The sequence below is a fragment of the Schistocerca americana genome, chromosome 6 (genome assembly GCF_021461395.2).
Source record: "Schistocerca americana isolate TAMUIC-IGC-003095 chromosome 6, iqSchAmer2.1, whole genome shotgun sequence".
Classification (NCBI taxonomy): Eukaryota; Metazoa; Arthropoda; class Insecta; order Orthoptera; family Acrididae; genus Schistocerca; species Schistocerca americana.
The window spans coordinates 145,569,847-145,588,785 of NC_060124.1; the positions used below are offsets into that span (position 1 = coordinate 145,569,847).

At 40.1% G+C, this 18,939-nt stretch overlaps 1 protein-coding gene across 2 annotated transcripts in view; it reads right to left on the minus strand.

The window, feature by feature from the left end:
• LOC124619645 overlaps positions 1 to 18,939 on the minus strand; it is a 214,271-nt gene that overhangs the window by 82,087 nt on the left and 113,245 nt on the right. For both annotated transcript variants that reach the window (XM_047146173.1, XM_047146174.1), the window contains exons 5-6: positions 16,293 to 16,433; positions 7,234 to 7,368 (exon numbers count right to left, since the gene is read on the minus strand). In XM_047146173.1, the coding sequence (XP_047002129.1) occupies positions 7,234 to 7,368; positions 16,293 to 16,433 (276 nt within the window). The remainder of the gene's footprint in view (positions 1 to 7,233; positions 7,369 to 16,292; positions 16,434 to 18,939) is intronic.

Genomic DNA, 18,939 nt, shown 5'->3' on the forward strand with positions numbered 1-18,939 from the left:
GCCTGAGGCAGGATTCGAACCTGCGACCGTAGCGGTCGCGCGGTTCCAGACTGAAGCGCCTAGAACCACACCAGCCAGCAGTTTATTTGATAAGAGGAAGTTTAGTGTTGAGGAGAGAGTGTCCAGTGGTTTCTGGTGTAACCTTAACATATCTTGATACGTGGTGATTAAAGATGTGTCATCTGCGTAACAGATAACTGACAAACTAATGTAGTAAATCATTAATTGCAACAATCAAACAATGGAAAATCCAGGATGGAATGTAACAGTATTATGAGATGGAAAGTTGCTACTCACCACATAGCAGAATGCTGAGTAGCAGATAGGCACAACAAAAAGATTTTCCACTTAAAGCTTTCGGCCAATGGCCTTTGTCAACAATAGACACAAATACGCACACAACTGAAACCACACTGCAAGTATCAAAACCAGTGCATGATGGGAGTGGTGACTGGGTGGGTGAAAGGAGGAGGTTGGGCGGTGGGCGGGGGAGATGTGGGGTGGGGTAGGGAGGGGGATGTAGCAGAAAGGAGAGAAATAAATAAAAATAAAATAAAATAAACTGGGTGTGGTGGTGGAATGATGGCTGTGTAGTGCTGGAATGGGAGCAGGGAAGGGGCTCGATGGATGAGGACAGCGACAAACGAAGGTTGAGGACAGCGACAAACGAAGGTTGAGGCCAGGAGGGTTACAGGAATGTAGGATGTATTGCAGGGAAAGTTACCACCTGTGCAATTCAGAAAAGCTGGTGTTGGTGGTAAGGATCCATATGGTAGAGGCTGTGAAGCAGTCATTGAAATGAAGGATATGATGTTTGGCAGTGTGTTCAGCAACAGTGTGGTCCACTTGTTTCTTGGCCACAGTTTGTTGGTGGCCATTCATGCGGACAGGCAGCTTGTTGATTGTCATACCTACACAGAATGCAGCACAGTGGTTGCAGCTTAGATGGTAGACCACATGACTGGTTTCACAGGTAGCTCTGCCCTTGATGGAATAGGTGATGTTAGAGACTGGACTGGAATAGGTGGTGGTGGGAGGATGTATGGGACAGGTCTTGCATCTACGTCTATTACAGGAGTATGAGCCATGTGGTAAGGGGTTGGGAGCAAGGGTTGTGTAAGGATGGACAAGTATATTGTGTAGGTTTGGTGGGCGATGGAATACCACTGTGGGATGGGTGGGAAGGACAGTGGGCAGGACATTTCTCATTTCAGGGCATGATGAGAGGTAATCTAAACCCTGGCAGAGAATGTAATTCAGTTGCTCCAGTCCTGGGTGATACTGTTTATTGAACTCTTCTGGCTCAAGCAAAACATCTTTACTTTGGGTAGAAGAGGATTCTTGTGTTATAATATCCGAGGCAACCTTACATTTATTTAGAGCTCCTCCTACATGATTTTCAAAAGCAACATGCTTGACATGTTCAGCTAGATAAGTTTTTTACATTTCAGGTAAGCATTATAAGAAAAGTCATACTGCTCTGTGCCACATTTGTAATTTTTTTTTGTACATCTTGTACAGTGAAAACATCTTTTCCCTGATACTAGCAAGGTCATCAGCATACCATTGAAACTTTTTACTTTTTCTGCTTGGTTCAGTATACTTTCTCAGTGGTGAGCAAGAGTAGCACAGATCAATACATGTCTTAAAGAAATTATTGAAGAGATTTTCAACAGTTGATTCATCTACATCATATTCATAAAGTCCTGGTTCACATTTCTAAGGCATTCTGTGAATAACTTAACACATTCCTCTTTCCGACCTCTAACCCTTGTCATGTTTGACTTCTTATTTATGGTCTTGTAATCATTAATTGACTATGCATAGAGGCATGTGAGGAGTAATGATCATAATCTGCAAAACATTCTTCTGCTGTGCTAATAGTGTATAGGTCTCCTAGAAATTAATTATGATATGGTCTAAATAGACATTCCCACATGTTGGGCTACTGTTATTACAATATAAATTTAATGACCTAAGTAGGTATAAAAATGTTGTTTAAATCATTAGGAATGAAAAAAATCTACTTGACTTTCTGTAAGCCAAAGTCCTGAGCTGCACACTACATAGTGCTTATATTGCAGCTCGAAATTTTGTTCTTGTGAAATTGTTCAGAGTGATCGCTGATACTGTTATCTTAAGCTACTAGGGCTAATTTTTATTTTCTTCTTTTTATTATTTGTTGGTTGTTAATTTTAGCAGTGTAGCTTCACACTGCCTACAGTTTAACAAACATATATGTAGCTCTTGTTGTTAGGGTCCTGTTGGTTAAGCTTTGATTACTTGGATTAGCACATTCTTTTGTGTTGTTACAAAGTTATGTATAAGAAAGAATGGACAGGCAATAGGCCAGTTGTGTGCAGAGACAAGGGAAATTGGTCACTGTCTGGAAACACCTTTAAGCCATGTAGGCCAGAGCTGACAGATGTCAGGCTACTTCCATGGGGTGAAAGCTGTAGCACATTTGGCGTTTCTAAAATCACTATAAACACTGATGCTGCTGAGAGTAATCTAACAAGTTTCTCCTCACATGACAATTAATGGCAGGAAACTGCAGTCTTGCATATCTCTAGATAGAAAACAAATCCTATCCCCTTATGCTTTGCTGTACAGAACATGACACTATATACTAAGATCGTCATATATTCCAGTGATGAAATTATATGGGCAAAGGTGAGCACTAAGGTGGGTCAAGCATGGTAACTGGATTATTTTACCCATATATACACAACTTGGTTTGGGAGCAGAATGATTAAGAGAAAAACGGAATGTATTGTGGTTAGATTTTCTGAGCCTGTCATTGTACTAGGTGTAGAGGGAGATTTCAATTAACCAGCTCTATAACAGGACACTGATGTTATTAAAACAGGTGCCAGGGGTAGGAATATGAGTGAGACTGTTTAGAACATCTTTTCAGAAAATTACTTTAAGCAGGTTGAGAATAAAGTTGTGAGGTCAATGACTTAGAGCTTCCAATTTCGTGAGGTCAATGACTTAGAGCTTCTAATAACACACATGATATTGAAGAATGAGATTTTCACTCTGAAGCAGAGTGTGCACTGATATGAAACTTCCTGGTAGATTAAAACTGTATGCCGGACGGAGACTCAAACTCGGGAAGGTAGGAATTAAAGCTGTAAGGATGGGTCACGAGTCATACTTGAGTAGCTCAGTTGGTAGAGCACTTGCCCGTGAAAGGCAAAGGTCCTGATTTTGAGTCTCGATCTGGCACACAGTTTTAATCAGCCAGGAAGTTTCAGACATGATATTTTCTACTGGTGATCATACAGATGTTGTAACATAGATGACTACAGATATAAATAGGAATGTTAAAAAAAGGTAAGAAAATACAATTTCTCAGAAAATGTGACAAGAAACACATTGCACATTGTTTGAGAAGATACCATTTAACGTTCATGTCTTGGAGACAAAGATGTAGTTGATATAATTTAATAGTATTATACAGCACACTGTAGACAAGTATGACCTACACAAGACTGAGGGATGAGAAGGGCCCACTGTGGCTAACTAGCCATACCAGTAGCAACCACAAAAGTAAATTGAGGTTCTCACAGAAATCAATGCCTTGTTGACAAAAGAAAAGCTGAACAAACCCAAAATGAGCTTATGAGCTAAATAAAACAAGTGTTCAATGACCATAAGAATAAAGTTTTGCTGATTGATCTGACAAAAACGTGACCACCATAAGTGTTACATGCAATTACTTAGAAGTCAGTCTGGCGCCAAAGTTTGTTTTAGTTAAATAATTTGCATATTCCATGGATCATTATTGTGACCTCTAGATATGGAAAAACTAGTAGAAGCCGACCTCGGGCAAGATCAGTTTGGGTTCCGTAGAAATGTTGGAACACGTGAGGCAATACTGACCCTACGACTTATCTTAGAAGAAAGATTAAGGAAAGGCAAACCTACATTTCTAGCATTTGTAGATTTAGAGAAAGCTTTTGACAATGTTGACTGGAATACTCCCTTTCAAATTCTGAAGGTGGCGGGGGTAAAATACAGGGAGCGAAAGGCTATTTACTATTTGTACAGAAACCAGATGGCAGTTATAAGAGTTGAGGGACATGAAAGGGAAGCAGTGGTTGGGAAGGGAGTGAGAGAGAGTTGTAGCCTCTCCCCGATGCTATTCAATCTGTATATTGAGCAAGCAGTAAAGGAAACAAAAGAAAAGTTTGGAGTAGGTATTAAAATCCATGGAGAAGAAATAAAAACTTTGAGGTTCACTGATGACATTGTAATTCTGTCAGAGACAGCAAAAGACTTGGAAGAGCAGTTGAATGGAATGGACAGTGTCTTGAAAGGAGGGTATAAGATGAACATCAACAAAAGCAAAACAAGGATAATGGAATGTAGTCAAATTAAGTCGGATGATGCTGAGGAAATTAGATTAGGAAATGAGACACTTACAGAAGTAAAGGAGTTTTGCTATTTCGGGAGCAAAATAACTAATGATGGTCAAAGTAGAGAGGATATAAAATGTAGACTGGCAATGGCAAGGAAAGCGTTTCTGAAGAAGAGAAATTTGTTAACATTGAGTATAGATTAAAGTGTCAGGAAGTCATTTCTGAAAGTATTTGTATGGAGTGTAGCCATGTATGGAAGTGAAACATGGACGATAAATAGTTTAGACAAGAAGAGAATAGAAGCTTTTGAAATGTGGTGCTACAGAAGAATGCTGAAGATTAGGTGGGTAGATCACATAACTAATGAGGAGGTATTGAATAGAATTGGGGAGAAGAGGAGTTTGTGGCACAACTTGACCAGAAGAAGTGATCAGTTGGTAGGACATGTTCTGAGGCATCAAGGGATCACCAATTTAGTATTGGAGGGCAGTGTGGAGGGTAAAAATCATAGAGGGAGACCAAGAGATGAATACACTAAGCAGATTCAGAAGGATGTAGGCTGCAGTAGGTACTGGGAGACGAAGAAGCTTGCACAGGATAGAGTAGCATGGAGAGCTGCATCAAACCAGTCTCAGGACTGAGGACCACAACAACATCAACAACAACAACAACAATAACAGATATGATGTGGAATGAGCCAATGAGCAATAATGTAAATACAATAATACTAAGCTATTTTAAGTGATTCTTAGGTTTTAGCAGCAGTGTGTGCTTAAGAGGAAACAATCTTCCTTGCAGCAACGACGACAATCAAGACTTTGCAACCCGTTGAGAGTTGGGCTTTTGAGCTGTGTTCAGAATCCTGCTGCTAGGATTTAGAATATTGGTGGCATGGCAAACTGCAAGACCACACTCTGCTGCAGTGGTGAGATGGATTTTGACATACCATGGTGCAACACTGTGCTTCTGTGGTCACCCATGTGACTGGAGGCAGGGCTCTGTCACAACACAGCTGGGCAGAGTGACTATAAATACAAGCACTTGGCCTCTAGTAACACTTTTACATGTGTTACTACTGGTTTCAGAACTTCTGACTACAGCTGATACCATATTCACACCAGCCAATGGTCCTATGTGGAGGCAAGCAGTTTCAACTTTGCTGGTAGTGTTATCAGCTGGCTATGAGCTACTGCTAGGTCTGATGGTTCCAGGTATTAAGCTGGTGCTAGCAAAGAAAGACTTTCTCTAGGGTTTCTTCAAAGGACACTCTGAGAGTCTCCCAGCGTCCTGGATTCAATGTTGGATATCTGTATGCCAGGCCTTCTGTTCATAGCCACTGTGGCATAATCTGCAGGTCACATGAGGTGCCTACTTTACATAAACCACACCAGTTACAGCCTTCCACTGAGGTAAACTTCACAGCCTCCCCCCCCTAAGAGCCAAGCACACAGCTGGGAGTTATGACTCAGTAGCAACCTCTGCCTGGGTGACTACACATGCATTCAGGATGCCAGCAACAATGTATGTATGGAGGACTTCCAGGATACAGGATGTTACTACTGATTAAGCTCTTCTGATACTGCTTTCAATATGGTAGTGGTAGAAAACTACTCAAAGCCTCCAAACACACCATTCTGAGCAGAAGCAGCCATCCTGGCTAGTACTGGTGCCTAAACCCCTGACACATTACAATTGCACAATCAAGAGCAACAGTGTGTGCTATACTGGAGATCTTCGCAAAAGTTATTGGCAACCCTTCGGACATCCTACGCACATGTGCAGCCTATGGCTCCTTCATGCCCCAGTGACACAAACTTGCCTTCTCACAGTAATGGACAGATACCAGGTGGCAGTATCAGTGGTGGAGGGGGGGCCAACTCCCAAGAGATGTATTCATGTCCACCACACATGCGACCAGAAAATAGTGTCCCAAGTATTCTGCTGCAGGACTCTGTAATTGTCGGTGCCAGAGCTGCACAGGTCAGTTTTCCAGCCTCTCCTAGTCTTTAGGTGGGTGCTATTTTCTCCATGATCTTAGGATGCTCTCAGAGTCCATTGTATAGGCTGCTATTGTATTCAGCATCCATCATTGTTTCCTTGGTACACTAATACTGTATCCAGGACAGCTTCATCAGACTCAGAATATTTTCGACACAAGTGTATTTGTCTATGAAGATCCTAATTGTGTTACTTTATCAGACACTGGAATCACCACACTGTGAAGTCTTCATATCCGTAAGACACTGTAATTGTCATTTTGTTATTATCGTTAAAGCAGATATTTTCTTTCCTTGGTCAATAAACTGTTTTCCTTGTGTCACTGTGAGCAACGTATCAGTGTGTTTCCAGCTTAGTTGACGATTCAATTTAGCATCCTTTGTGGGTTTTCTACACAAAATGGAATTTTCAACATAGCTGGATACCTAGAAACATATAGCTAATCCGTCATGCTGAGAAAGCCTCTCAGTTCACAAAGTAAGACAATTCCTAGTGGACCATACAGTGAAGTGAAGTTCATGAGCTATTTGTATTACCCAAGCATAAATGTCTTTCATGAAATACTTAGATCTAGTAAAGTTGTAAACAGGCAAACGACTTTGAATTCAGGACATAGAGTAAACAATGTGTGTGTGTGTGTGTGTGTGTGTGTGTGTGTGTGTGTGTGTGTGTGTGTGTGTGCGCGCGCGCGCGCGCACACAAAGAGGGGGGCGGATGACGGTAGCTCTTTGTTATTTCTATTTGCACTACTGATCACATGATACTGAAAAGGAGAATCAACACTTAAAAGCACAAACAAATGATATATTTCCATTCTATAGAAGTAGATTTTAGTAGTTCTCAATCACACTAAATCTTCTTTACCTACCTGATATAATCAGTTCTGAAGGGGACTGATTAGATTCACAATTTCTTATATTTCCTTGGTCTTTTCGTACACAGCTTTCAAGTTCTCTCTTCTCTTGGTTAATATTACACTTCACCGTATGTTCTTCTTTTTCATCTGACACAGATAAATTTTAAATCAATCTTTTTTGCCATAAAAACTAATAAGTAAATTAGCTTTGAAGTGTAGTTACTTGTTTCAACTCACTGGAATGTCACAAAAAATTAGACTTTAAAAAATAATTTGATATTTTGTAACCATAATTTCTGAGTTCATACTTCAGATTTAAAATTATACATTGTTCATCCTTAATCTTTTTGAGCACACTAAATAATACTGGCACTCATAGCATATTCTAAACCATTAGCTTTTTTACTCTTAATATGGAGATGGACAGGGAGAGAGAGAGAGAGAGAGAGAGAGAGAGAGAGAGAGAGAGAGAGAGAGAGAAAGGCAAATGGGATAGGAAGAAGGCATTTGTTTCTCTATGTCCAGTACAATAGTGTCTAGGCCAGTGGTGGCTGCTGTGTAAGAGCACGCAAGCACCTTAACTTTCGACACCTCGCAGATTTATTGGTTATTTTTCTTTGAATGCTGTTAAATATAACATACATGCTGCAACCTGAAAGATACAGCACTTAAATCTACCATGCTACTGCTCCTCTTGACTCCATGAAACTTGGCATCACTGTCCCAAACACATCTTCAGTTGTGCACGTTCTAAGGAGCTTTTGTGCCTGTGGAACTTGCATGACATAATTGCTTTATGGGCCAAACACATACGGATTGGATAAACAATGTACATGGTTTGTGATGTGCACATCTAGCCAGTCACTCAATTAGAAGTTTACATCAGTGCCACCAGGTGGCAGCACATGCAGCGGACATTTATCCCCATTTGCTCAGCATAAATCTTGATAGATGATAGCACACTGCTCAGATATACTAATTCACTCACTATATATTGTAGTAAAATTGGATCGGGCATCAGTATATGTTAAAGTTGTACTAATAGTAATTATATTTTGTGGAGTTCTTAATGAGTTATATTACATTAAGTTATGAATTTGATCATAGATTAATCCATTGGAGGTGCTGGAATCATAAGGGCCTAAGGCACATCGTCATCGATTGTGAGGTTGTAGCACTTATTCATGGTTCTGAAATCTGTTGAACTTATGGTGAGTCAGGTTTACCTGTGATGTAGCCCACAATGTACACATGAAAATTTACGAAAAGATGTATATTGGTTTCTCTGATATTCATTTAAACGTGGTATCAACAGGTGCATGCTTTAGGCCCTTAGGGATCTCAGTGCCTCATTTGTATTCTAGTCAAGTGACCATGTTGGTGCACTTTCCTACTTGAGTTTAATCAATTCCACAAAAGGCATTTTGTGTTTGGAGTTTATTGTCTACTGTGCTGGAATTGGTTTTCATGTGCAGTGTAAACATGAACTATGTTTACTCTATTTTAAATGCTAACAGAAAAGTAAAGCTGTGAGGACAGGTCATGCTTGGTTAGCTCAGCTGGTACAGCAATTGCCCGAAAAAGGCAAAGGTCCCGAGTTTGAGTCTCGGTCCGGCACACAGTTTTAATCTGCCAAGAAGTTTTATATCGGTACATACTCCACTGCAGAGTTAAAATCCCATTCTGGGAACAGAAAAGTAAATTACCAGGAAAAGTTAGCCGCAAGGGAACTAGGGAATCTGAGACAGAACCTTTGATTGAGTGTATGACGAAATAAATAAGCATGACTACAAGCAAACATTTAACAAGGAAGTGTACAGTTAGCACAAGTTGTGTGGGTGCAGTGTAAGAATATATGATTTTCAGCCTGGAAATAAATTTTTGAACTAATACATCTATTAAGGATCTTGTACATTTGTATGAAAAAATGGAAAAGCACGAAAACTCCCACTTACATAAAAATACAAAATGGAGAGTTCAAAAGCTTACACATTATTTCATTATTGCCCTAAGCTGTACTTAATTCTGTACAAAAGAACAAAATTTCACAAAACAATTCTTTCTTTTGTCAGATAAATTACATTTCTTCTTCTTATTATTATTATTACAACTGTTTTTATAATTATTGGCAGTGGCTGAAGTCATATAAACTTGTTGATAAGGATATCTGTTACGTAGCAGATGCCATTAATTTCACACTGTCAAATTTATCTGTCTAAAAATTTGTGAACACACCTCTAGCAGTTCTAAAATCTCTCCAAACAGTGATGTCACTGACCATAATCTGGCATGTTTATCCTCACATAGGTGAATGGCAGACACTGTAATTTTGCATATCTCTAGGTGGAAAACAAATGTGGGTACTGGCTGCATGGCTGTCCCCTTAAGCCTTAGCAACAGACATTGAGTGCCTCTGATTCAGAACAGTACACACAAGCTAGCACAGGAGTCTCTTGAAAAATCCAGACAAACAGTGTGGTTCAATGGGACCACCAATGTTAAGAAGGTAACGAAGTTCCTGTACTAATAAACGCAGCTAGCCTTAAACATGGGGTGGAAAAACAGTTCACAATTTGCAAATTTCTACCAGAACCAGTCACAGTCCTCTGGCTTGATGCCAAGTCGAAGGCATAAACCAGAAGCACAAACTATTTTTTGACACTCTCTAGTTGGTAAAGATAATTGTAGAAGTCAGTCACGTCCCTCCTCTTGCCCGCTCCACCTCAAAAGGTCAGCAGTACACCACAGAGGACGCATATACTTCCTATACTCGCTAATGAATTCTATGCTGCAAACTTGAGAAAGCAGTAAATTACCCAAGTTGACTGCAGAGGAGAACATTAATTCTTGCAGATCACAAAGGGACAACGTAAATGTGATGCTAGTTAACTGCAGAAGCATCTATATTATAATCATAGAATTAGTATAGTCCTTGAAAGGTAATACAGGCTATGTGCCACCAGCAACAAAATAATTGGCTGAAATCTAAAATTCAGATGTCAATGATACTCTTATATTTATTACTAAAGAGAACATAACAACATCTAGTGATATTATCACAGATTCTGAATATGAAATAATCCGGGTGTATGTTAGCACCAAAGTAGGATAATGCACCACTTAGATCAGGCGGTGTAGTGGCAGAATATTTAAGAGAAAACAAAGAACATTGCTGTTAAATTTCCTGGTATGCTACTGTGGGAGACAGTGGGAGATTTTATTTTACCAGCTGTAGAATGAGACACTGGCATAATTAAAATGAGTGTCAGGGACAGGGACTTAAGTGAAGTTGTTTTGAATGTCTTTTCTGAAAATTACTAAATTACTTTGAGCCATTAGTTAAAAAATGAATTTGCAAGGGCAAGTCTACAGAATCTAGCAGGTATCAAACAGGAATTTTTGTAACAGTAACCATATGGGTTATAGCTGTTATAGCATAAATGACTAAATGTGTAAAAAGGAATGTTAAGAAAGACAGGATTTTTTTTTCTAAAGTGTGACAAAAAACAGTTGGACATTACCCGAGCAGACATCATTTAACATTCAGTTTTGGAACAAATATGTAGTGGTTAAAATTTAAAGGTACTGTACAACACATTGTAAGCAAGTGTGTACTGAGCAAGATTGTTAGGGATGGGAAGAATCAACGATAACTATAGCCACATTAGAAGCTGCAACAAAAGCAAAGAGAGCTTCATCAAACTTTAACTGAAGTCAAAGTATTTTGAAACACAAAGATGAACACAACTGAACAAAGCCAAAACATGCACCAGGCACAAATGCAGAAAGCATTCAATGAATAATGAATATAAGAGTAAAATTTTGTTGACTGATCTGACCAAAACCCTAAGAGGTTTCATCCCATGTAGGCTTTCATGGCCGGCGTCTTCATCAGTAAACACTTCCAGGCTAAGTTGCCATGGTCGATCTGTAGAACTACTTCTCCCTGACGTTTTGTTCTCAACTAAGGAGAACATCTTCCGAGGTGAGTCGACGACTGGCTGCTAGGAGCTGGGGCCGCCGCTTGTATGGAGATCGTAGAGGGCGCCACCGCACATCACGTGGCGTCGATGTGTAGCTATCTCTGGCTATCGTCTGTTCTCTCGATTGCAGGCAATCGATTGTCACATGATTGATGCAACGTTGACCGCCATATCTTGTCCAATTTTAATCCTTCTTCTTTACGATTAAAATTGTATTGATGTTTGTGGATTTCAATTGCCTCTCTATACATACGTGTATAATAATGTGACGTCCTCGCTAGCACGCTTGTCTCACCAAATTTTATTTCGTGATCTCCATCCTTAAAAACATGTTCCGCTACTGCCAATTTGTCGATATGTCCCAAGCGACAGTTTCTTTTGTGCTCCGTCAACTGTGTATTGATGCTTCTTTTTGTAGTTCCTATCTAAACCCTGCCACAACTACACGGAATTTTATATACCCCTGGGGTGGCTAGGGGGTGACGAGCATCTTTTGTTGATCTTGTGCATTCACTAATTTTCTTAGTAGGTCTGAAAATAGTCTCAACCTGAAACTTGGCTAGTACTTTCCCAATGCGATCTGTGATGTTATGGATGAACGGAAGAAATACTTTTCCAGCTGATGGTTGTTGCTGTCGCCTATTTTTATTCAAGTCTTCTTCCTTATGATTCCATATTACAAAGGTATCATCCACATACCGATACTACCTCGAGGGACTTTTTTTTTTGCCGACTGCAGTGCTTGATGTTCAAAATATTCCATGAATAAATTCGGAATTGCGGGGCTTAGGGGGATTCCCATGGCTACCCCATCAATCTGTTCATAAAATTCGCCATTGTACTGAAAATAGGTCGAGGATAGACAGTGTTGGAACAAGGCCACTATATCAGTAGGGAACATATCGGCTATATGAGAGAGAGCTTCATCAACGGGATCGAAAAATGGTTATACGAAAAACGAGATTAACCGAGCACTTCACCCAAGTAGAAAAATGCCTAAAAATAGGCGACAGCAACAACCATCAGCTGGAAAAGTATTTCTTCCATTCATCCATAACATCACAGATCGCATTGGGAAAGTACTAGCCAAGTTTCAGGTTGAGACTATTTTCAGACCTACTAAGAAAATTAGTGAATGCATAAGATCAACAAAAGATGCTCGTCACCCCCTAGCCACCCCAGGGGTATATAAAATTCCATGTAGTTGTGGCAGGGTTTAGATAGGAACTACAAAAAGAAGCATCAATACACGGTTGGCGGAGCACAAAAGAAACTGTCGCTTGGGACATATCGACAAATCGGCAGTAGCGGAACATGTTTTTAAGGATGGAGATCACGAAATAAAATTTGGTGAGACAAGCGTGCTAGCGAGGACGTCACATTATTATACACATATGTATAGAGAGGCAATTGAAATCCACAAACATCAATACAATTTTAATCGTAAAGAAGAAGGATTACAATTGGACAAGATATGGCGGTCGACGTTGCATCAATCACATGACAATCGATTGCCTGCAATTGAGAGAACAGACGATAGCCAGAGATAGCTACACATCGACGCCACGTGACGTGCGGTGGCGCCCTCTACGATCTCCATATAAGCGGCGGCCCCAGCTCCTAGCAGCCAGTCGTCGACTCACCTCGGGAGATGTTCTTCGTAGTTGAGAACGAAACGTCAGGGAGAATAGTTCTACAGATCGACCATGGCAACTTAGCCCGGAAGTGTTTACTGCCTAAGAGGTTTCATTCATATGTAAAGCAAGTAAACAAATCAAAGCGACACATGCCATTGTTTAGTGACTACAATGGCACTGAAGTTTACTTTAGTGAAGTTATTTGCACATTCCATGGATCATAATTGTGACCTCTTGGTATGATGTGAAACAAGCCAGTTTCAAGGTTAAAATACCCATTCCCTGTGAAAAATATGGCAACATGCTCCTCCATAGAATGAGTTCTCAAGTAGACATGATAACCGTTTGTATTTAAAGTTAAAGTTAATTTGATTATTTATTACATTCTACTGCATCAGGGAGTAGTTGGTCAAAGATTTTTATGGCTGAATAACTATTCTGTGCCACACTAAGGCTGAGCAATAGACAGTGCTATTGGCTGCTCCTTCTAGAATTGCATTTACGAATGCTAGGTCGCTTTTGAATTGTGACTGTTTGTTGGCAACGAATTTCATACAGGAGTAAATGTGCTTTGTTGATGGTGTTAGTCTGATCAACTCTATAAGAGTTATCCACAAGAGTCACTAGAGCGGACACCATATATTATCTTTATTACAAGCTCCTATGCAACAGACATTCTTCAATGACGAGTTATCCAAGAAAATGAAAGCAACACTCATTAGTGAATAAAAATAGGAAAAGTAAGTCAACTTCTTCCATTTTCATCAAAATGTTAAGTTACCCCTCATCCAAAAACTGCATAACTTAAATGTTTAAGAAGATCTGTAACATGTAATTTCCAGTTCAAGTTCTTATCAATATAAAGACCATTATTCTGTTTCATATATTGATTTTCCCTCAGAATTATTTCTGATGAAGTTCACAATAATGTTCACATAGTCCACTGATGTCATGGTGCCTTCAGTTACCAAGATAGGTGCCATAGAGACCCAGGTGAATGTCCCCCCAATGGCCGGCATCTGTGGTGAGGTACATGTTTTGAGCAGTAAGTATGACAAATATATGGAAAAGACCATCAACCTGACATAACAATAAAAGTCATTTCTCTGATCAAGTGACATGTTTCTGTTGAACTGAAGTCCTTTCTCTCTGAGCCTGAGCCCTTTGAAATTGTAACCGATGGTGTCGATGGGTCAATGTGTGAACACACAGGGTCGTCCACTGTGGAGTGCTGTGTTAAACAAGGCGCAAAGTGTTCTGTGAAACACTTGTGTGCAAATCGGCATGCTACTCGATCTTCAGATCTGTCACATTTGCTACTTTACATAATAGGCCAACCTTCTACCCTCACTGGCTCACAACAGTATCACTGGAACATCCAACCAGGTTTGTTATTTCTAAGATTTTCATTCCCAAATACTGAAACACAACAGTCTGTCCTTTGTCTGTGCAGTCCCCAACAATCAATCTTTTATTCTCATCTTGTCCAGTAAGTCTCCCCTGACCCAGTGTTCTGGGCAACTTTTCCGTAACCCCCCAATTTCCTAAACCTTGCCAGTCCTATTTCTTCATCCCTCTTGTTTTCTCTTCAACCCTTCTGCCACAAGTAGGACCCAATGGCTTCAAAAGGCTTGCAAATTTCCTTACGTTCAATATGGATCTTCCCCTATCACCACTGAATGTACATTTTTTTTATTTATCCAGTCATATTACGTCCTTTACCAAAGTCACTTATGTCAGTTCATATCCCCATCGGCAATCTGTATTGTTGCTAAAACAATTGCCCATCTGTCTTTGCTTCTTTTTATAATGGTGTCCTATAACCATAACACCATCAGACAGCATATAACTTCATGGCTGGCAGTGGTCATACATTGTACAAACCTGGCTATGTGCTTAAAACAGCCATTATGTGAGGATGTCTTCACATAGCCTATGTTTTCACACACAGCTGCCTTCACATCAGATAAAGCTGCCTCACCAACATGTTACCTGGGTGCTGCAACATAATTTTTAGAACAATTTGTGTAGGGTGATTCTTCAGCCATGCTATTAAACAGAATATGTTAGCCTTGGATAGTACAAGGAAAAAACTTACTGTAATTGGTAGTTTTTATTAAGGTAGAGATATATATGAAAGAAGACAAGATTATGAAGAACTCAACAGACAGGATTCTGAAGAACACAAAAGCTTAATCTATGTTTGTACTTTTTACATTTACCCATTGTCACTAAATTGTTACTGTATCCAATATGAATACAATGTAAGACGCTTAAGTGGGGTGGTGGGGAGGGGAACAAAAAACGGAAAGCCCTTACACAGCTTCTTTTACTTTCTTCTGTTGCAGTGAGCTATCAGACCATATTCTGTAAGACACAGATTAACTGATAATTTCTAATTTGTTGATTGCTGTTGACACTTTGAACTTCAGCTTTAACCTCAGTGCAGAATATCTCCCTGAATGGTTGATGCTGGTAATCAACATGGCATGGTAATGACAATCACAATCTTAATTTCAGAACAGAAACCACTGGATGTTACAAACAAAACAACTTAAAGTGAAATTACAGTCAAGTAAGTATCACCAAATGGTGATCTGAATGTTAATGTGGCATCAGATTTGTGGTCAGTGCGATTTGGCAGAAGACTGGGAAGAATTTTACATCATAACCAGTATGTCAATTAAAAGATATTTCTGCATCATACCCACAAAATGGTCCAAATTTAATTCAGTCCTTAAGTCATATTTAACACAGGGGATGCCACAAGTTCAAACAACATTTTTCCTACCTTGAGATATTCAAATTCATCCTCAGAAATGATCTGGCTTTATAGTTAATGCTAATTATCTTCTGTTTTGTCTTCCAGAAACATACTTATAAGCCACACACTTCCCAATACAAAAAGCTTTCTCCTAAACAAGTACATTTATTTTCTGTGCTCATAACATATAAGAAATGGAGGTGTGACTGGTGAACATAAAATTATCTTTTCAGGAGACTACCAATACTGCCTTAGCTGAAACACAAAGAGTGAGCTTGGAATTTTGAGAGAAATGAAAGGCTGTTGTGATCATGAGACACTAGATAAAATGTAATTACAAGTGTTACAAACTTTCTTGACAGACAGAAAAGTAGATGAGAAAAGTAACAATAAGAATGAGAGCCACTGAATGAGCAGGTAAAAAACAAGCTGAGACAGTACTGCTAAATACAATAAAGGCTCAAAAGAGAAATCAGGAAAGCTAATTACAGAATGAAGAAAGAAGAAATGTGTAAGACATCAAATACAACTCTCAGTCTTTACAAAGCCACTACTACTGTTTCAATATGGGAATTGTTTCTCAAATATTTTCCCACTATGAAAGTTTTGACCTGAGCTCTGATGCATCTCTTCTCTCGCAATAGCACATTTCCTTGATAGTTATGTCAGCCCCAAAAATAAACATACCTGCACAATAAAAGGCAGATATGTCGACCACTCTTTTCCCTCGCATCATACCACGTCTCTGCTGTGGTGGTTTCCCCAGCTCTGTCAAGTCTACTGTGGGTGATGTCCTGTGGGCAGTTACAGGTTCTCTCTCACCTCTAACTGAAACAGAGAGTAAAGGATTAACAGACATGTAACACTTGACAATACCTTGTAATGATTTCTTATCACAGTTTTGAAATCAAATGAACAGTCATGAAACTAATGAAAGAGAATACAGCTTCAACATTCTTAAATCAAAGTCTAACAATGGGAAGTCTGTCTCCTTCAAGTATTTAGTTTGTGAAATTTGGATAGATGCACACTTGAACAGGAAGACAATTGGTGTAAGAAACTTGGGGCAACGCCTCTACAAAGATTTGTTTTAGGAAGTAGGTTTGTGACGCCATTGCGCAATCATGCAGTGTTGCGGCACACGTTCCGCGTGTGTATGTTTACACACACCGTGCTGTCAAACATTTTGCACCAGATACCAGAGGCACTGTGTTACATATATCAGAATGATTGAACAAGCCACATATTCTTTGCCATCTTCTGAGGCTGCAATAAATATAGCTAATGTTAGTTGTTTGAGGGAATTTTTTTGTAGTCTGATTCCATCATATTAAGTAGATGCACGTTCTAATGGTCAAACAACAGCTTGTACTGACAAGGTGGTGACCCCAACATAATTTACCTGCATAGTACATTGAATTAACAAGCACTTATGGAAGAGATTTGAAAAATGTTTAACGCAAATTCCACTAAGTCACAACTGGCTGTAAGACTACCACCTTTCTGGCCATACAATACAGCTTTGTGGTTTGCGCAAGTGAAAGCCAGTTTTTTCTGTTTTGGGATTTTAGTGGACACTACAGAGTTTGCACTGGGAGTGTCAATTAGATCACCAGTATGCCACAGAAGTGCAAGATATAGTTACCTCGCCACCAAAGGCCAACTCCTACAACCCACTTCAAGCAGTATTGATTCAGCGAGTGTCAGCATCGCACGAAGAGTGAATCCATCAGTTTCTCACTCAGGAAGATATTGGAAACAGAAAGCCTTCACAGTACTTGTGGCACCTAAGAAGCAAAACAGAAATAGGAACCATTCTGGAAAGCTTACTGCACACAATAAGGAGCAATCATTTACCATCACCTGCCAAAGCAACTGTAGCATCACAGTTTGATGTAGTAGCAGAGTTGGCAGATATAATCCAGGACGTGATGACACCGGCTCATGTCAGTGCAATCACTGTGCAGGGCGCTATTATGACGCCGACTGTTTCACACACAGATTATGATGCCTTGGTGGCAAAGGTAGATTAACTGAGGCAATAGATCAGCGAATTGTTGTCGTGAAGCAACCCAAGGAAAGACAGAAGCCAGAATTGATACTGCCAATGCTCGTGCAGCAGATCATCAATGACTTCTTCCACAGCTGAGCCTGAGCAGGAAGGTATCATCTGGTATCACTAGAAATTCGGGGAGCAAATTTGCAGATGCAAAATCCCCCCCCACCACCACCACCACAAAAAAAACCGCATTTATCCAAATGGCAGTGGCGGTCAGAAGCAGGCACTTCTTCCAACTGCCAATCAGTGTCTCTGTACCTGTTTGCTAGTGATCAGTGATCCACCTGGAAATATTTAATAGATAGTGGAGCCAGTTCTTCCGTTTACCCACTGAGTATGTAGCACAGGAAGTGACCAACCACATTATTCTCTCTGACCACTGCAAACAATGTATGGCACATTGCACTTGGAACTAGACCTAATTTATTGTGAAACTTTGCATGGGTTTTTCCACTGCAGTCACTGCTGAACCTACTATCAGAAAGGACTTCCTCACCCATTGCAATCTATTGCCAGACAAGAAGAACTCACGCCTACTCGACAACACCACAGGCTTAACAGGATCCAGGTTTTGGTGGGATGGAGCTGTTCATACTGCCAAAGTAATTCGAGTGGCAGACAGTGAGGACATGGGGCTGCTGCACGGACTTCTGGCTCTTCCACAATCCCATGGAGCACTTAAGGAGGAAAGGCACAACACTGTCCACTACATAGAGACAACTGACAGCCCCCCACCCACCTTGCAGACCATGACATTTGGCTCCAGATCATCTCAAAATTGTGAAAACAGAGTTTGACAGTATGATTCGTGAAGTGTAATGTAGACCTCCAACAGTCCCCGGTCCTCACTGCTACATTTGATCCTGAAAAAGGGTGGTGCATAGCGGCTTTGTGGTGACTACAGAGCCCTGAATGCCAGAACAATACCTGACAGATATCCAGTGCTGTTGTTATGTGACTATAATTATCATTGAGTCGTGCAGTTATTTTTACCATCCTCGATTGTGCAAAAGCATACACACAGATCCATCTAGCTGAACAAGACTTTCCCAAGACACCAATCATCACTACTTTTGGCCTGTTTGAAAGCAAATTTATAACTTTTGAACTCAGGAACACTGCTCAAGTGTGGCAACACCTCACTGTCTCCATGCTACACAGTCTAACTTTTTCTTTTGCTTACCTGGATGATATTTTAGCAGAGCAACCTTGGCAGTATTGAACGGGAATGTTCAAGCAGTTGGAACACCATGGAATCATCCTAAATAGTGCTAA